The 20,224-nt window shown below is 41.8% G+C and overlaps 1 protein-coding gene across 3 annotated transcripts in view; it reads right to left on the bottom strand.

Annotated features, from left to right (window-relative positions):
• The window catches only part of raraa (retinoic acid receptor, alpha a), a 185,605-nt gene that overhangs the window by 96,169 nt on the left and 69,212 nt on the right, over positions 1 to 20,224 (bottom strand). For 2 of the 3 annotated variants that reach the window (XM_044103663.1, XM_044103662.1), the window contains one exon: positions 10,340 to 11,147. The exons of the other annotated variant lie outside the window; for it this stretch is intronic. In XM_044103663.1, the coding sequence (XP_043959598.1) occupies positions 10,340 to 10,493 (154 nt within the window). In that variant the 5' untranslated portion in view covers positions 10,494 to 11,147. The remainder of the gene's footprint in view (positions 1 to 10,339; positions 11,148 to 20,224) is intronic. 3 annotated transcript variants of the gene reach the window in all.

The raw sequence follows: 20,224 nt of genomic DNA on the forward strand, positions 1-20,224 counted from the left end.
AGAGAGAGATTTAGATTATGCCAGTGTTTACCCAACTGAGTGCTGCGTGGCTGCTGGCGACAGCCTGCTGGTGTTTTAAGTCGTGATGGCCCAACCACCGCTTAGAGTCCTGGCTGCTCAAAATACAACACGGCTGCTGCAGAGAAGGGCATCCTGTCTGCTGAGTGTTTGTGTGTGTGTGGATCGGTGAATGTTTATGAGAGATAGCATGTGTCCTTGTATTCCTGATAGAGTAGGTGATTCTCCCTCTGTGTGTGTGTGTGTGTGTGTGTGTGTGTGTGAGAGAGAGAGTGTAGAGCTGTGGAAATGGAGCCATCCGTCGGATTATGGAGAGACAGCTCTTTGAAAAGGAGGGCCTCTATTTGCATAAGCGGTCATGGAAGGAAAAACCTGTAGAAAGAAAGAATGTGAGAGGGAGAAGAAGAAGAAGAAGTAAAAAAAAAAGAAAGAAAGGAGGGAAAAGGAAGAGATAAAGAAGAAGGAAAAAGTGGGAGTGGATCAGATTTGCCAGGCTGCTTGGAGGGGGGTAAACCCTGCGGCTGGGACTGAGACCTGTGGGCAGGGATTTTGGCCAAGGGTCTCCTCAAAGCAAATGGAAAATAATAGGCTGCAAATAAATTGGTGCCATGATAATAATAGCCCTGTCAAATACCATGGAGAGGAGAGGGTCTATAGAGACTCAGAGAGGAATGAGGAGACTGTGGGGTCTGCAGGTATGATGAGAGAAAGATGGAAGGAGGGAAGGAAAGTGGAAGCTGGGAGGGAGGAGAGGAGACTGTCAGTGGAGCTCGCTGGTATTTTGGCACAGGAAGATGGTTGAGGGCATAGCTGCTGCCAAAGCTCGTGTCTCTGTGTGCGCGTGTGTGTGTGTGTGTGCAAGTGTGTGTGTTTCTACTCCCACTCTTGTCACATCTGTAGCGAATGCTTCCAGTGTTCATTGTCACACTTCTCCCCAGCACTGTACGACTCAGATAAACAGATTATTACTCTTTCTCACCTGATATAATGAGTAAGAGCTACAAGGACTTTGAGCCTCAATAAGTTCATTCAGTCAACAGGAAAAATATGAGGAAAAGTGAAGACATGTGCATAATATACCCTAAAGACCTTTAATAAAAAGATGTAAGAACAGCTTTATGTGAGAAGGTTATTAATTATGTAAGAGAAAAGTTCTTGTAATATTACTGCTAATATTTTAAAACCAAGACAAAGTAATGATTGAGTTAACATTTCTAACTGTCTTTAGCAACAGAGAAACTTTACAGAACTTTGATCAGCTTTCTAATTATCTGCTAAAGGTTTTGCTCTCTCGCTCTGTGTCTTTACAAAATAGCATCTTGTACATTTTTCACACCCGATAGTCCGGCAGATTCAGTTCGATTGGGGACCAGAGTAGCAACATTTGATGCATTTTCAGCTGGCGCGGTTCACTTTCACACTGAAAGGTTTCTAGTCAAACCAGAGTTCGATTCACACCTTCACAAATCACCCAGACTTTCTGGGCAAACAAACTGGAGTTTATTTGAAGTGGACTGGACAGATCTGGTGTGAATACATCCTTACATCTCTGCTCTCTTACTAAAAACACTTGTCAAACTAACAGAAGCTGACTTTGAGTCACAACTTCCACACCAAAGGGTTTTGCTGGTTTGGCCTGATAGTGCTTATCTATTGTGCGTTTAATGACTGGAAAAAGGTTTTTGAATATCTGTCCATCTGGTCCCCGGTCAGAGATACGCATGCTGAAAATCCTCAGATTCTGGTCAACAGCAGTGTTCTTGGTGCATCTCTTTTAAAGAGTTAGAGATGTGTTGACTTTAAGACCCAATAAAAACCACGAAGGCCACTCACTGTCGGTAACAAAACAAAACGAGGAACAAAACAAGGAAGGACTTACGCACTTAATGGCTGAATATCTGTTTACTGAAGCCTCTTCCAGGCCATTACCCAAGTATAAGTGAGTAGGGATGCTGACCTTTTATCCCATCAAGTCATTTATGAATGTAGTAGAAACATTCAAACACATGCAATTCTGACATCAACACTAGAAGCAGTCATCAGCGAGTTCATACAGCCTGCTCAATGAGCTGGAAGGTCGCAGAAGAGATGGGAACCAATCGGCTGGCATATCCTCCGAAACATTTCAGGTGTCCGTGAGTAAACAGATCTTAATGAGTTTGTTTATAAGCAAATAAAATCTGGCACATGACTGACGCAGATAGAGCACACAGGAAAACATGGACTACTATCTGCTATGTGATAATAAATGGAAAACAATTTAAAAGAGAAAAATGAAATAAGAACAGAAAATAAAAAAGGGAGGATTACTTTGTTCACCAAGGGCGTTACCAGAGTTTCATATCAAACTGTATGGAAACCACCGTACCTAAACAAACTAGCAGTTTGAAAAGATGAGCAGTTAAATATCCAGCTATATTATGTTGGAAAGATATAATTCCATTGAAGGGTGTGCTATATAAATAAAAAGTCCTGACATGAATGTAAACATCTTACCCAAGCTGTATTTGAATTACGCCAATACCAGTACATGCAATCAGCCAATGCTCTACATTAGTGCTGAAAGAATTAATCAGACTAATCGATATAAACTAAAAAAAAAAAAAAAAAAAAGACCACTTGAGGAAATGACACAGTCAGAGCTCTATGAAGCCAAAACTGTGCTTAAAATATATATTGCTTGCATTCAAGGTAAAACTCCTCAAGTGGCAGTTTTAGCTTCACCAAGTTCAAATTCTGTAAAAAAAACAAAAAAAACAAAAAACAACTATATCCCCTATTCAGCATCTTTTCTACCCAATCGGTTAATCTAAAAAAATTAACAGATTAGCCCTATGTTGTATTGAAAGGAGAAGCATTTTGTAGGTTGATGTTAGAAGTATTTTTTTTAGCTGCAGATGCATCATTTTCTACAAATAATCAAGGGTACAAGAAATGCTGTATTATTGCATTTTAAACAATAAAATGTTTATTTTATTTTAAAAAAGAATTGAATTATTCCTCTTTTATGTATTTGCATTTTGTATGTATTTTTAATATTATATACAAAAGGCTTAGGTAGTTAAATGAAAAATGTGAAGAATGTACCAATATTTTGTATGCGATTAATCAATTAATCGTTAGAATAATCGATACAATACCCGACTGCTAAAATAATCGCTAGCTGCAGCCTTACTCTTCCTACCATGATTAGGGTTTTAATAAACCTGCCTCATAGATAAGTGTACAGAAAGTATGCAACATGTTAAAAATGTCTATATAGAAAAGACATAAAAATAAAAGAACTATAAAACAGTTTTATATTCCCAAACGCTGAAATGTGTCAGCGATGTAGAGGCATCGGTGACGGCGGCTCCTTTGAACATGTCCAAACACAAAGCCTCACGTGTTCATGTTTTTCCCCTCGTTCCACTGCAGAGCAATTAATTAATAAGGTCATTAAGTTGGTGGTGAAGTGCTGCGCTTCAGTGCGGGAAATGTCTAACACTCCATGTTTAATAAGTGGCAGAATTTGGCACCCCTCTAATGACTTCCCAGTGATGACAACCAGCTCCCCAGAGAGGCTGCAGAGTGTGTTTGGATTCCTGATGCTGCTAAACGCAGCCTGGCACCTGGTAGTGTGCACCATACCCGCACAATAGTTAGCTAAATTAAAATGCTTTTAACTCTTATCATCCTTTTCTCTACCAAACATGTTGTGTGAAAACAGTATGAGATAGAAACATTAAGAAAATGAAAAGAAAAGGGGTTTGTTTTGGGGGTTCATTTTGCCACCTGGTCAGAATACTAACTTGCTCACTTGAATCCTGCAGACCACCGAGGCAGAGAGGAACCACCTGTCCATCCTCGAAAAGCAACACACACACACACACACACACACACACACACACACACACACACACCTTCAGCCCGACATTACCATATTCACATTTACCCGCGGTTTATATGTTCCACCACGGGCTGCTTAATGGGACAGATAGCACACAGACACAAGCACCAGCTTTGTTGGAGTCTGAAACCAGCATGTTTCTGCTGCTGGCCCTCGTACTACATTCATAAATGCCATTTTAGGCCTTAATAAGTCAACAGAGATGGCGCTCATGTGGCAGGTGGCAGAGGAAAACGCAGCCTGTAGCAAACAATTACCGTGTTTGGTAAAACAAGCGGCCTCTGTGGGTAAAAACCAATTAGTCCGCCGTGGCAGCAGGTAGCAAGTCGACTCCATTTGTTACCATCTGTAATAACGCTCGCCTAGTAAATCAGCGGAGCAGCTTGACGGACAGCGGACTGCTTTGTGATAATACGAGCTCCAATCGATACTATTTCTGAATAGTTCAACAACTTCTCATGAGCGGAGTTCAGAGGATTCCAGTGTGTGAAACTGCAAGTAATGAGCACCGGAGGATATTCTGCGATAGAAAGCACGGCGGTGTGTGCTTGTTTAGGTTCACGGGTGGAATCAATCTGCTGGTAATATTCACCTAACTAATAAAGCTGCAGGCTATGAATGTAATATCAATACCTTCAGCTGATCTGCTCCAGTGAGTAGCCTAAACCGTTGATTCTCAGATAATGTGATGTGAAGACGCAGCCCTAGAGGTTGGGCTTCAAGGCAGAGAGAAAACAGCGCATTTTAGGGCTAGATTAACCCTTCTGCTTGGCTTGGTCGAAATAATTGGTCTACTGTGGTTTGTTGAAAGCAGCTGAGATAGAGGAGGTCAACAGCTTAGAGAGGAAAAGGTGAAGGAGGAGAGAAAAGGAGGTCAACAAATCGAGGTTTTAATTGTAAGTGCTTTGAGTTTTTAAAGAAGACCGGCCTTTAGGAATGTGTGTTTTGTGTTTCTAACCACTTTCAAGAGCGTTTCAGACGTTCAAAGTGTGGAGACAGAAAAACTTTAAAGCTTCTTAAACAACAAACTTGAAATTATATTAACAGATCATAAGCCTTTTCTAAAAGAGCGGTTGGAGTCCAACCTCAGTAAAATGGAAAGGAACGACCATATATGGATGATTTGTGGTGTGAAACTTTAGAAAGTGACGACTGTAGGAAACGAAACATAGGCTTTTTCTGGGTAAAGAAAAGCCATTAATAAGGACAATATGGATGTTAAGCCACTAGTTGGCAATATGGCAACTCCTACTCTCCTTCAAAGACTGCTCTAGGTACAAAACATGGATGGATGTTTCTTAATCACTAGTTAACGTTGCAAGATTTTTCTGCCAGTTTTTTGTCCCAATTTTACCCCTCCAACCACCTTAAGGACACTCCAGTTATCAGGATGGCTCTGAAGTTATACTGCAGTGAGTGGCGTGTCAAGAGTGATCTGCTCTGCTCAACAAGATGTCAGGACCATAAAGTTTCTCAGATCTGAAGTTGTACAAGTTTTGATTTTTCATACATCCTTCATGTATCCTTCCTGATAAAACTAACTGTAGAAAACATTTTGGATAAGATTTTGACTGTCTGATAGAAGGTTTCATGAAAAGAAGACTTCAACAACAAGATTACTATATTACAGGGTAAGCTGTCACGAGTAAAACAATGTATGCAATTGGAAAAGCGAGACTTTCAGCTGCTTCCATTCACTACATCTTAGTTTTATATAATCACTCCACAGCTTGCAAATACGATATCAATGTTCCCACCACTCAACGGCATATAGATTTATAAGAGCTAACAATAACAGCGAGGGGAGAAAAAAAAAAAAAAATCAATTTTCAGTGTGAATAATAGTTATGGCTGTAAAGGCATCCCATCATATGCATTAATCCTAAACTGGAGGCTCTGTCATGTTTGAAATCCATCAAGGACTCTGCTTTACTGCTGCGCCTTCAATCTGGTATTTTGTAAATCCCCTCTCTATTCAAGTATCAAACTATTTTCCTCATCCCTCCAAATCTTTTCTACCTGTTTCTGCCAAAACTGGACGGCAGTTTTTGTGTACAAATGGGAAAGAAAGAAGCAAGAGGAAGGGAGAGAGATACAATCTGGAACAGGAAGAGGAAAAGGAAGGGTTGAAAGCACTTTGTTGCAGTTAACATAAGGAGACAAGGAGGAAGTAGCGTGTTTCGATTGCTCTGTGTGTGCGACAGGGAGAGAGAGAAAGAGAGAGAGAGAGCGAGTAAGTGTGAATTTTGCCTGCAGTTATTCGCACGTGAGGAACCGGAGTGAGAGAAAGTGAGCCAGCCTGAAGGGCAAAGATTGTGTTTATGTTGTGCATGTGCGTAAATGTGAGCGCTCACTCGTGCATGTCAGGAAGCCGCGGTGTCCCTGGCTCTCCGGTGTTTACAGACAGGAAATGTTTGTCCAGGCAAAAGGGAAGAAATCTTGCCTCCCCGCAAGGCAAACACTGCTGGATACGCACAAAGACAAACACACGGGGCGCTCGCGACAGTGTGAAAAGAGGAATCCGACGGGAGTTCCAGTCTTTTGTGAGTGAGACGGGGTGTTTGGTATTTGGGGAAGTGGGAGTGACAGGGCTGGGCACCAACTGTTCTTCACTTCCCCTCATCTCTGGCTGCACATGCAAGCTCCAGCAGACACTAAATAAAAGAATCAATACGGTGACCTCCTGTGAACCTCTAAGACTGAGGACAGGTTTGTCAGCTCCAGTTCGCACAATTCACCCGTATCTGCATCTCTAGCTCCTTTCTCCATGCTTCCCTGGGTCTTAGTCTGTGGTATAGGCACCACTGCTGGTACCCCAGGCAGGTGGGAAAAGGTATGGGGACCAAAACCAGTTCTAAATTCAAAAACAAACAACATTTGCCAATTAATACCCTGAATGACTCAGCTAACTGCTAGCAATCTAAGCTAATGCCAAGGTGTTCCTGTTTTTGTTTTATAAAGGAGGTTGTATAAGGCTGTGTAAGAGATTTAATACAGAACATTGGAACAGCAAATAAACATTTTCTTTTTTACTGTGGCGATCACTAAGTTTAATATGCAGAGCAGCCATATTGGATTTTGGAGCCACTGATGGAGGAAAGGCAAATTTCCAACTTGGAATTCGGACTTCTAAAGAACTTTGACTGATGTACTCCATTATCGAAGCAGCTTAAAATGATAGAAAATTAAAGATAACTCGACTGCCTCTTTAAACAAATCACACAAACCAGATGAATAAGAGCACAACGAACTAATCATCTCATTCTTGTTCTACTACAGCATTGAAATTCAAGATGCTAGATGTTAGAAAATGTTTGCTCCAGCTCATTTGTCAGCTGCCTTTCATTAACCTGGGAACCGGGATGTTCTGCTAGGACTGCGCAGCGCTGAATCAACAGGAACTAACATGACACGCACCCTCTGCTCTGATAAATCTCAACTTATAAAGATGGCAAAATAAATGTGCTAATAACCAATAGGTAGATGTTCTGTGTTAACACATGACAGAGAAGTTGGCTTGGTTGAACATTTTTTGTCTTAGTGTTTTAATTTGTTTTTTTCCTTTTGTTTTTTTTTTTGCAAGTCAATTCCGCAGCTTTTCACAGCCTGTGTGAAAGGAGTTGTTGCGTGATCATCAGCCACAATGAGAGTATTTGTGAAATGTATTTTAGGACCACTTGCCAAACTTGTGTTCCCCAAACAAACAATGCGCTTGTCTGACTGTCCCGCTTCATTTCCTTGTGATCTCTGCTGAAATTTCCATGTGTGTCTGCGAGCTGATGTGTGTGTGGGTTTGTAAATTAAGGACAGCGCTGGAGGCGACGCGGCTCTGCATGTTTGTGTGCCTCTCTCTGCTTACCGACACACACACACATGCACGCACACGCACACACACACACACACACGCACACACACACCTTTCAACACAGGAATGATCTGAACAGGATGAGATGAAAGTGTTCTTTCACCAGAAGGATCCAAAGCACACAGTGCCTTACTACTTACTAAGGTGTACATAAAGTTCCTCTGCAACTTTGTCACTTTTTCTTTAAGTATTTTGTTGGGATTTGATGTGACCAGAACAATGCAAATACACTAAGAAAATCCAGAGCTACCATCAGAAGTCACTTAATTAGTAAAGAACAGAACACGTGTGGATATAATCTCAGTATAAATTCACCTGGTTTTCATAAATTCCAACACACTCCACAAAGGGTTTCATGAAACTTTAAGGCATAAAAGTCAGACGATCCCCAATTTGCAGCTTGAAACAACAGCATCATGTGGAAGACGGTCCTCTGTAGACCAAAACTGAACTTTTCGGCGAATGAAAGATGTGGAAGAAAAGTGGCAAATCAGATCTCTGGACACACCATTTCCTTGGTGAAGAAGTGTGTTGGAGGTTTCATGCAGGAATGATTTTCTTCAGCAGGAAAAGAGGAGCTGCTTTAGAGTTGGTGAGGAAATTGATGGATTTACATCAATCATGAAAAAATAACCTGATAGAGGATAGAAAAGGGGATATAGATTGGAGTATAGGTTCACCTTGTAAAGGTCTTACACATACAGCCAGAGGTACAATGGAATGGTTTAGATCAGGTAAATAAACCATTTACAGTTCATAAATCACTGATCAACCACCCAGACCTCTCCGGTCTTCTGGTTCCTTTCTACTCTGCATCTCCAGAATCAGAACCAAGCATCCAGTTTCTACTCCACTTATCCACTTATCTGGAACAAACGTCCAGAAAACTGCGAAGATGCTGAAGCGTTGAGTTCCTTTAAATCAAGGCTAAAGATTCCACCTGTTCAGAGTTGCCTTTGATTTCCAGCATCAACGGAACAAAATGCAATGTTTCTTGCTTGTTTCATTATTGCTTGCTGTATTATGTTTTTATGGTGTGAAGCACTTCGAACTGCTTTGTGACTGTAATGTGTTAGACTAATAAACTTGACTTGATGTGTGGCTGCATGTTGTCAGCTTTGTGGCTTTACAGTAAGAAGGTCCTGGGTTTGAATCTCAGCTGGATTTCTGCACCGGTTTGAGTATCACTCTGTAGCCTTAAGGTCTGAAAACCTTCATGGCATTTTTGGCAGGTTATTATATTACTGGTTGTATAACATCTGAAATGACCAACATTATTACATTATTGGCCGTCATTACATTATAGTTGCTACAAAGGTGTCTCTTGTTTACAGGACAGAGAGGTAGGTGGCTGTAGGGCTGCACAAATCATATGAAGATATCATCCTCAGTGTGTGCAACATTCATTTAGAAAATAACTGCTTGTTGGCTAATATACTCCCATTAGGGATACAAATAAATAATAACTGAATAATTGTGGATTAAAGTTTTATTAGATGATGGCATAGATTCTTTGAAAAAGTAACTTTAATCGGATTACTGATTACTTGATTTGGAAAGTAGCTAAGTTACATTAAAAGTAACTTTTTTAGTTACTTTCAGCAGCTGCTAACAACAACGCTCCACCTCCTGTGAATATTACATTGATCTTTGCCAATACAAGTTATTTTATAATAATAACGTATTTCCACTTATAACATTATAACGAATTACTGACATCACTGGTTCCAGCTGATAAATGATCTCTGCTCAGATCTTCTTTCACTGTTGTAGTTTGAATGCCATCCAGAAGAGGGCACTGCTGGTCATATTTAAGTGGAACCAGTAGAAACAAAAACAAATATGGCAGGGCCATACCAGAACTGGAAAGAAAAACAGTCCAACAGAGTCCGGTGCGGAATGCAAAATGCACTTTATGCCGTTCTGTTTTGAAATACAAACACTCAACAAGCTCCTTAACTCTCACTATGTCTCACTCTTTTTTTTTCATCCAGCTTACTATGAAACATGAAAAGACAGTTTACCCTCATCGTAGAACAGAAAACTCAGGTTTTAAAGAAAATGGCTGGTTATCAATTAACTATTCATTGATTGATCAGATCAGTCAACTTGCATCCCTAAGTAAAAGGGATATTACATTAGAATGTGAAACGCAAGCTTATATTTAGCTGGCAGAACTGAAAGGCAGCAGAAGCCAACACCAGACCCACAATGCTGAAGGTCACAGAATGACAGAAGCGTAGATGAGAAAGATATGACAGAAGAAAACAGGCATGTATCTCATTGTCATATCTGTCAATATTACAACCGTTGCAAGAGCCCCAACTGGGCTGTTTGGAAAGTCATGGCATTAAAACCAAAGGAGCACCGCCCATTGCTCTACTTATGCTACACACACACACACACACACACCCACACACGCCAACACACATCCACACACAAAGAAAGTAAAACAACTTCAACAACTGCTATCATTCAAGAAGCAACTTGCACTTTAGACTGTAAAACGCAGCTGAAACACAAAACCTCCAGCAGGCAGATGAAAAGAGGGAAAACAGTTGACTTACTTGCTGGGGAGGGGGTGCTGTATCCACTGATGGGAAGTCCCGACAGAGCCGGAGGCGACATGCCCCCCAGCATGTGGGGGAAAAAGTAGGAGTAGGGGGGCATGGGGAAGCCGTTTAGGTGTCCGCCTGGCACCGGGTTGCCCTTCCCGGCCATGATGGCTCGCCCAGAAACAGAGCTCAGAGACGGAATCAACCCCTGGTTGAGTTGCGGCCGACCCAAAGAGGAGTCAGTACAGGTTCCTGGGATGATTTAATCCCCCATAGAGAAGCTTCGTCATTAGATATTCCAAAGGACTGCCAGGTAAAGGTTTATTAAATAATCCACTTAAGGTTAAAAAAGTTCAGAAAACACCTCCTGTAGACGTCAGCTGGACAAAAAACACCCTGTTTGTTTAGTCAGTATGTGTGTCTTTAGGGCTGACTTGCTGCGAACAAAAAGATAAAAAAGACACACACAGCAGAGGAATAAAAAGCTCTTTTATGCCTCCTTTCTCACGTATTATTCGACGAGCTATAAAGGCCTTATTTGCAGGAGGCGTTGGAGGGGCAGGGAAGCAGCACAGCCATTCTTTATCTTCAAGACGAAGGCAGAGAAAAAAGAGGCAAGTTGAGTCACGAAGACGAGACTTTGATGGCAGCGCACAGGAGCAGCGATAGTGGTGATAGGGGGGCTGCTAGTGGTTGGGATGCTTTCACAATTCACTCCTCCACCGTAGAGCTCGCCGAGGGAATGTGCAGATCACATGATGCCATGGAAGAGTTGCTCTCCTTAGTCGGGCCTCTTCTTTGCGGGTTGCGAAGCGTCTCCCTAGAAAGATAAACAGAGAAAAAACAAACAAAGAAAAAAAAACAGAGGAGAGATCATTTAGTGCTTCAGTGACAAGGTAGAGATCACATCCCTTTGTAGTAAAGTGCCTGAGCAAAACTGTTCCTTTCCTCTGACGCTAATTAATGGGAATGTCTCAGCTGAAATGTTACAAAAACACCCCATCCTCCTTAATTATCTAATGGAGTGTTAAAGTTGGAGGTGTGTGATGTCTCCTTGCAGCTCCGCGCGCGTGCTCATTAACGGTGACAGGCCACAAACACGGTGGGAGGCGAGCCAAAACACAAGCCGAGACGGCAGCACAAAGGCAAACTTTGCTAATTACGCCGGTTTGCGAAAGGTGAGACCCAAGGTGGCGTTCTGGGAACAGCCAGCGCTTGGCTTCTGAATCCAGAGCAAAACAGATCCGTAATCACAGCAGAAAGCAGGAGCAGGACGCAAGGGGCACTGACAGTTACACGACCGAGGAGTACAATTACCACAAAACAGGATATTAGCGTTGCCATACATTCAAGAGTGTGGTTTTTTTTTTGGTGGCGGGGGTTTAAGAAACACTGGAGCAAAAGCGGGAGGAATGTGTCTTTGCATGAGCCAGGATGCTCAGGAATGTGGCGCTCTAGCGTGAATGAAATGGGGACATGGCAGGAGGGGTCAGGGCGGCCTGTTCCCGCCTGCATGGAGCATGTGCCACACCGGCGCACCACAGGTGAGACGGGTGGAGAATAAAGCCAGAGCAAATACCACAGAAACGCCTTCAGCTTTGGTTCACTGTAAGAGGAAATGATGAATATTAATGCATTTCCACTTCATTTGGCTTAAGGATGCAGTTGTTTTCAGAGAAGTTCATTTTATAGGCTTTGCATTCATTTGAATTGTTATTAATTTGCTCATTATCAAAGATATAAAAGGCCACTTTCCCACATTCACCTGCTTTGTTTAGGAAATGCATTGGCGTGAGAGTTTTTACAGTGTATTGTAAAGCCATGAGTCAGGTCTGCTTTGATTTCCTTTTATAGCCCCTTTTCTTACCTTTCCAGTCGGCTAATACATCGTATAAATCATCTTTATGGTGTTATATCTGACTGTATGACATCAAATATCTATTACTGTTAGAAAACATTGCCTTAGTGGAGTCCTTACTGTGAATTTGTTCAAAATTTAATGCATCACCATGAAGGAAACGTTCATTGCAGTTACATAAAGCCTGATGTGCTGTTGTCTTACAAACGTAGCCATATCTTTTACATCCATATTCACACATATACTAACAAAAGCCTCGTTTCAGTTGAGTATTTACTGTACCACAGCCGTCTTTTAAAATCATCAGGTGAATTTAGAACCATCAGGTTAGTATTTTGGCTCAAAATGCCCAGAAGACAAACAGAGAACCGGTGAGAGAATCTTCATAAGGTACTTTACTGTTGGAGTGGGAGAATTACCCACAGGTTGAAACTTGGACAGTCAGCTGTACCGTCATTGTTAAATGTGGAATGGGCAGTTTGGATGATGGGTGACATCTTACACCATTGTGCACCCAGTAGTGAACTCATCGTCTTCTTCCATTTACTCACTGCAGTCAGGATGGGGAAGACCTACTGCAGCAGAAAGTGCCACTGCCAAAGCTTTGCTGCACTACGGTCCATCCAAGGCCTTTACATCAGGGTCATTGAAGTAGAATTTGTACAAAAAAAATACAACTAAAGAAAAATCCTTATGATAGAACAGTCATGAAATAAAGATGAACATTTGCTTAATGTTTAAATATCCCAACTTTTTTAATATGTATAAAGTAGATTTCTGACATCGCAGCACCTGATTACAAAACAATAATTAACTGAAGAGCAGCCTCAAGGATTCTTTTTTTATCTCAGACTGAATATTAATTAATCCCACAAGTTCTTTTAGAAGGGCTCTTAGTGAACGAGTTCATTCATGTTTGAAACCGAAAGGTGAAAAAAAATAAATAAAAGAAGGCATTTTAACATTTCCAGAAGCTGGAGGACGAACCTAATCGCCATGCCAGAGGTGACGATAAAAGCAAAATGGTCGCATCGAGACAACCGTGTTGGGAGGAAGCAAGGTAAGACTGATGATGTGAATAATCGGCTGTGAAAACTGCACACGGGAGACTGGAACTGGCCAACGGCGGTAACAAACGCTCCACATCCTCCTTCCAGGCCAAACTGGTCACAACAGCTGCGTCCGTTGAGCCGACTCTGCCCGTTCTCTGCCCCGTTTCTGCAGAGCTCAGCTGCACACAAATTCTTGTTATGCGTTTTCCTCCATCTTTCTCTCTCTTGCGTCATCTGGAAATCCTCGCAGCTTCAGCATGTTGGTGACCAAAATATACGGCAGGTTTTGCAACAGTAAAACCTGCCAAATAATATGCAACAGGCTAGCAAAGTTGGCGTCAACCAAACACTCTCCCAACTAGCTACAAGGAGCCAGACCGTTTTTATTGATTGCAATTGGAACGCGGCTATCTTGGAAGCGTCAGGATTCCCAGAAACCAAGTTCCAACTTCTGACGTGTATATAACTCTGCAGGGGTGTTTGCAACCAAAATAAAACTATAAATATGCATGTTAATGCATAAATATAGACCGATTCCCCTCACTACTCTCAGTAGGAGGTGCCTCTGTGCATGAATTTGTTCATTGCGACCCACATTTTTTGCCAAACAAGAAGATGCAAAATGTAGAAAGACTTTTTATTGACAGGTCAACCAAAAAACACCACGAACATATCTGAGCCATTTGCTCCTATTTGCTGCCATTTTGTGAACACAGAAGAAAAAATACACAGCTGACAAGCGAGCTCCTATATTATAAAAATAAACACTTATGGAGCAAAAGCAGTCTCAGATTAAGCAAAAATGCAATGAAGTAGAAAAGTAAAAAAGACCCCCGGGCTCGGAGTCGCATCATTAATGTATTTCTTTTTAAAGATTTAAACAGAATTCGTAGCACTTGCCAAATTCATCTCAACAGCTTCCAAGCAAGGTGGCGCATGGAGGGCGTCTCCTCGGGGAACGGACGCTGTCCCTTACAGCGAGGAGCAAAATAAAAATAAACAATCTGGGTCAGCCGGACTTAACTCTCTTTGGCATATAGCAGGCAGAGGGAAGGAAAGGTTAGAGGTTACGGGGCATGAGAGCCTGTGATCGGTTATGACAGCAAACACTGAATTAATAATCAAAAAAGGCAGGAAATGGCAGCGCGAGGTCAGGGCAGGCGAGGGCTACACACGCAAAACGCAGCCATGGGGGGAAAGCTGCAGAACGCTCAGCACGCAGAGGAGCTCTGCTCACACACAGACCAGTACATGGGAACGTACACACTGATCAGTGTGTGGAGGGATACATGGTGATCAGGAAGAGAAAGTAGAACTACAGAAAGGTGTATGTTTTTATCCAACACTGGTGCACACTGAACCTTCATGCAGCAGATTTCCTCCTGAACAACTGGATGTGAACTGTGTCAGAGGCCGGGAGGAACAAAACATTATGATGCCTTCATGTCTAAGATAATGCACCTGTTGTTTCAATATGCATTGTCTTTTAAAAGTATTCCCCCTGTTCGGTGTTTTATTCTTTTATTGCTTTAAAAAAAATTAATCAATAAATCAATGGAAGCCAGAAAAACTGATGTACCAGTGAATGAACCTTCCACACACACAGGTGTGTTTAAACTACAGTCACTTGAGACACACTCACTACATTCCACTCATTGTGAAAATACAAAGTAACTCCCCCACAAAGGAGGTGAATATTTATGCAATCATTTATCTTATGTTAGTATTCTTATTTAATTGCTTTCATTCTTCTAAGGGATCAGTTTTCCCTTTGACATTAAAAGCTGTTTTTTTTTTGTCTTTCCTTTGTCAAACAAGTCAAATTTTGCTGATCATGATTGATATGTAAAATCAATACAAAGGTAAGTCATCCAGAGGCTCTAATAGATTTTATAGGAGCTGTAAAGAAAGCTGGTCCGACCTGATGGGAAAGTAAATGCACAGCAAGAACGCAGGAGGCTTTAAACCTTTAAGAACGACATTAAACATAGAGTCAGGGCTACAATTAATGATTTCCATCAGAATATATGAATGGCCCAGTCAAAGTCCACACCTAAACCTAACTGAGCGACTTCAAAAAGAGGTGCTTCGACAAAGAATTGACTCAGGAGTCATGTTTTAGATGAAACTGTGCAACATTGTTCTGTCACACAACATTCCTATAGAATCCATTGAGATTTGTAGCAGTACTTTGACAAAATGTCAACATTAATGAGACTGCTTTTTCGAGGTGGTGTGTTCACTTCCACTTCTTAACTCACAACTTGAAATTTTCACATTTAAGCTTTAGAGAAACAAAACAAAAAAAAAAGAGCCAGCAAATCTACTTCATGGCGTCGCTTCAAGTCAGAAAGTGTCAGTCAGTGAGGCTGGTAGAAAGATGTCCCTCCTCAAACGTCACCGCCACCCGGCGCGGACACGCGGCGGCACACCAAATGGAAGCCGCTCAAGCACGCTGCTCTCCAACATTTATGAGGACTTCAGCGTGGGTTGATAAATACGTCAGTAGTGAGATAAGATGCTGCAGGCGGGGGGGGGGGAAACATACACTGTGTATAAATGAACGTACACAATCCACACAGGATGAAGTAAACATATTTTTAGCTGAGCGTACGCGTGGTGTGAACAGTCACGCATGACCCGTGTGCCAGTTTTATGCTCTTGTTCACACATGCGTATCGTCCCTGCGCCATCAAGGAGGGGTCTTCCTGTTCACTGCATTTACTGTATATCACTAGTTGATCATGGTAGGAAACAGGTTGAATAACCCCGTGTTTTCAGAGGTGAAGGGTGTTATTGGTAGAGTTGGGGGTTTTGACAAGTCTGTAGCACAGGACGCCATCAGGGTAGTTCAGGACCAAGTACTACATGGATTAAAATACAGAAACATAAACAATGTTACCTTCTGTTGGTTATGGTAGCAGGAAAGCAGTAATTGGTTAGATTAGAAAGCATAAAACGCACAAAACTAGAGTAAGTCCTGGGACCACACAAGCAATTCAAATACAACACGACCAAATATGGATCGTTTCCTCAAAAACTCAACCAATGAGAACATCCATCATCTGTTTGGTGCTCCTTCAACAAAACTTAACCGGTCGACCGTAGCTGTGAGGTGTGAGTTACGTCAACACAAGCTTTCATGACACAATCTCATCTGAAACACCGCCGCCACCGCGCCTCCTTCTGTTCCTCGCTGCTACTGAACTCAACCAGAAAACGTGGCTTGTGCAAAACATCCTCATGTCACCATGAAGCCGACAGTTGACCTTTTTCACATGAAATGTCACCACTTCCTCACATTATCCACGTAGGCATCTGTGAGAGATTTTGTCAGGATTCATAAATTCATACTTCAGTTAAGGTCAATTTATGTCGAAGTCGCAGGGGGCTGGAACCTGAACGGGGGGATTCTTGGCAGTTCTAATTTGAGGTGATCTACTCAGTTATTCACAAAATATCAGATTCACCAGATTTGAGAGCAGGTGCTGGATCCTGAAAGATCAGGATATGTTGACAATGTCCCAAAACAGAGGGATGGTAGTGATGAGCATTGGGAAAATTTCAATCTGTTGGTATATTCACAAATGCATCATTTCTTTTATTATTATACTCATTTTATTTTACTTCTCCATATTTCATGAAACTTTACACGTTATCTTGCAATATTTGTCTTACAAGTTAACATTTGTATTTGATCCTTTGGATCTCATTCGCCATTGGAAAATAGATATATATAGACTAACTTAAATCTACTAAGAGTTGACTTTTTAACTCATTTTAAACAGGTATTGCTAAAATAATTTTCATTCCATTTTCTCCTAAATATATTGAGCTCCATCTCAAAACCCAAACGAAGTGAACAGCCTGATTCTCTCCAGTATTTAGCAGAAGTGCATTTTGTCTGAGTGGTGAGTGTTAACCTTCTAGGTTAAAATACATTTAGAGTTTGGCAAAGCGGCATGAGACTGAGTGTACTTCAGATCTTGAGCTCACATTTGTTAAATGTGAACTCGAGTTTGTTGTAGTTTGAAGAAACAGATTCAACTTTTTTCTACTTTTGTTCCAAATGTTCTGAAATATGTATTTTTCTTTTCCTTTTACTGAAAGTTTTAAAATCGCCATTCAACCCTAACTAACCCTAACATTAAAGAGGTAACAAATCATAAGAAAATTATGTCAACTGCTTTAGACTGATGGCAAATTGTGCTAAAACTGATGTGTATTTTAGCATTTTATTGTTGCTTTGTTCTTTTGCAACATGACAAAAGAATCTGATCTGGTTTAAATGTCGTCTTTTGGAACACAGAAATAAAGAAAGTGGTAACTAAACTGTCTTGAATGTCATTGCTGGGTGAGTAAGTGCTACAATATTAGCATACAGCATGTGCTGTTCTAAACTGCCTTAATTAGCATCAATTAGAAGCTTATAGTAACTTCTTTCAGACAGTCTGACCTCCTCAGACTTCCAGCTCAGCGGTTCTTCCTCCTGAAGCCATACAGGAGTCTGACACTGTGACTGAGAGAGCAAAAGGTGGGAGCTACTTTTCAATGCCAGCCCAAGAATGGAGCTGAGAAAGGCTAAAGGGTGCTAAGTGAACATTCAAGGTTGTGAGAATCCTCCGTGGCTTTGCCAAGGCCCCCCCCTGCTGGGTGAATCCACTTGTCAAGAGAAGCAGGCTGGGTGACATTTCTGCTCACCTCACAAAGGTCAGCCTTTAATTATCTCAAATGCCAGCAAGCACGGCACCTGCAAAAAATAAACCCGAGGATGAGCACTGGAAGTGTGTGCGTCTGCTTCTCCAGCGCGGAAAGAGCCCGAGCGTGTCTGTCAGAGCAGAACCGGACCATCTGCCCACCTGCATGATCTGTAAACACACAGTCCAGTCCTGGGAAGGCGCACATTGTTGCAAACAAAGTATAGAGATGCACTGAGAAGACGGCCGGAGTCCAGAATCTGGTCGGTTTCCAGCCTGGTAAGCCTTTTTTAGAAGATAATTTAAAATTATATCTTTTTCCCATCAGTCATTGAACAATTTCTAAGGCATTACAGGTCACACAAGCAATGTTATTCTTCAGTGTCGACACTGTTACTGAGTGAAAAACACAAAGCTTTTTTCAAGACGTTAAAGATGTTTAAAGCTGAGGTGAGATGATATGTGAAGCTGTTTAAAAGGTAGCGGCATGTTTTACGAGACGAGAAACATCTTCGGTTCATTCCAGCTTCCAGCGAGAGCAAAGCTTAAAAGCAGATAATAGCAAGGCTAAAAAGATTACAAATCTTTAAAATGACTAATGCCGACTTCGATTTTGGCTTTTACCAAAGTTTTCATCTGAAAAATACCGGCCAATCACCGTTCTCCCAAAATTAAGGAAATCAGGACCGATCTACCGGCCAGACAAACTTTGCTTAAGAGTAAGCAAACTATCTCTGCTTTGTCCTGTACAGGTTTTCCACTCCTGTCAAGCTGGATTTAAAAATTGGCACATCTTTGCAAACAGGGTTAAAATAAACACACTTTCTAGGAGATACACACTGAAAATGCTTACTGATCAATACAAACAGTTTTTGTCTTTGTTTTAGGGTGATAGTAAATCCTGCTCTGTAGCCTCTGCTCTGACACACACAGTGTGACATCACCTCTGAGAACAATGTAATAACGTACAGAAAAAAAATACTAAAGATATATTTCAGTTCGCTTCTTTTATCTTCTGTTTTAGCTCTTGAAGAAAAACTAATCAGCTAAGATCAGAATCAGAAGTAAAACAGCTTCATGAAAGATGCAGACTGGAAATCGGTCACAAAAATTCTGATCCTTCTAAATGCAAAGTTATACAGTAATAGTTGTGTAAGACAAATTAGCAAACCTATAGCACCAAGTCGGGTTAACCAAATCAGGAAGAGTGTATTTCTTCTAGAGCCAATGCTACCTTACATGAGGATTGGAGAACAAAAAAAAACACAAAACAGCTCCTGGAAAAATAAGCAGACGGATTATGGCACAACAGATAACAGCAGAATCTCCTAAATATACGACAAGCAGCTGAGGTTCATTCTCAGCGGCCCTACAAATCGTCAGCATAAATCAGAGGAAGTAGTGGGGAGAACTTGTGAACTCGAGGCATTGAGCAAGCCTAATTATTTCTGGTCAGAGTGCACTTGGTGACAAAACTCCAAGCATATCTGGCCAGCCATAGAAAGCAGTGTTTGCTTTTTGAGCCACTCACTGTAGCTATTCGACTCGAGTCAATATTTGCGGGAGGCTATGGTAACAGAAAGCTCTCGTGAACCGCATAAACACACTCCTGTATGCATGACCCTCACACAATCTTGCGCACACACACACACATAAAAAAACCAAAACATATCTGCCTGGAGAATCGCACTCGTGCTCGAAGGGGACGAGGGAGACAAAGGGCCGTAGATCATGTTGTGGACGGTGCGCAGTGAGGTCCTTGTATCTGCACCCCCCCCTTGCATTTTTCTATGGTTCTGAGAAAACATTAAGGGCTGGTCCCTATTGTTTACACAGCTGGCTCCATGGAAAAGATTGCTTAATATGAAATATGGAGAGAGTGGAGAGGTGAGAGGGAGACGAGAGGAAAGGGAGCCAAGTGAGAGGGATGTGGCGGGATGGAGTGACACTGTCAGGAAAAGGAGAAAAGAGGGCGGCTAACGGGAGAGGTGAGAGAGGGACCTGGAGTGTGGCGGTGCTGAATCAAGACGAGGAGCAAACTTAACAGACGACCTGAGGAGGAGCTAAAGAGTAAACGCAGTGGAGAGCAGAAAGCCGCGAGGTTTCAGTGGTGAGGGAGTCATGCCTCCTGTGGTCTGGGGTCTGCAGTGCATGTTGTTCTTTCCTAGTAATCACACACTGGCTCCTCACAGGCAGCTCTGCCTCTTAAGGCTCCGGCAGAAGCTTTCAGACGCATTTCTTCAACAAAACCTGAAAAAGGTTTTATGAAATTGAAAAAAACATACTGTAG

The sequence above is a fragment of the Gambusia affinis genome, linkage group LG20 (genome assembly GCF_019740435.1).
Source record: "Gambusia affinis linkage group LG20, SWU_Gaff_1.0, whole genome shotgun sequence".
In the NCBI taxonomy this organism is placed as follows: Eukaryota; Metazoa; Chordata; class Actinopteri; order Cyprinodontiformes; family Poeciliidae; genus Gambusia; species Gambusia affinis.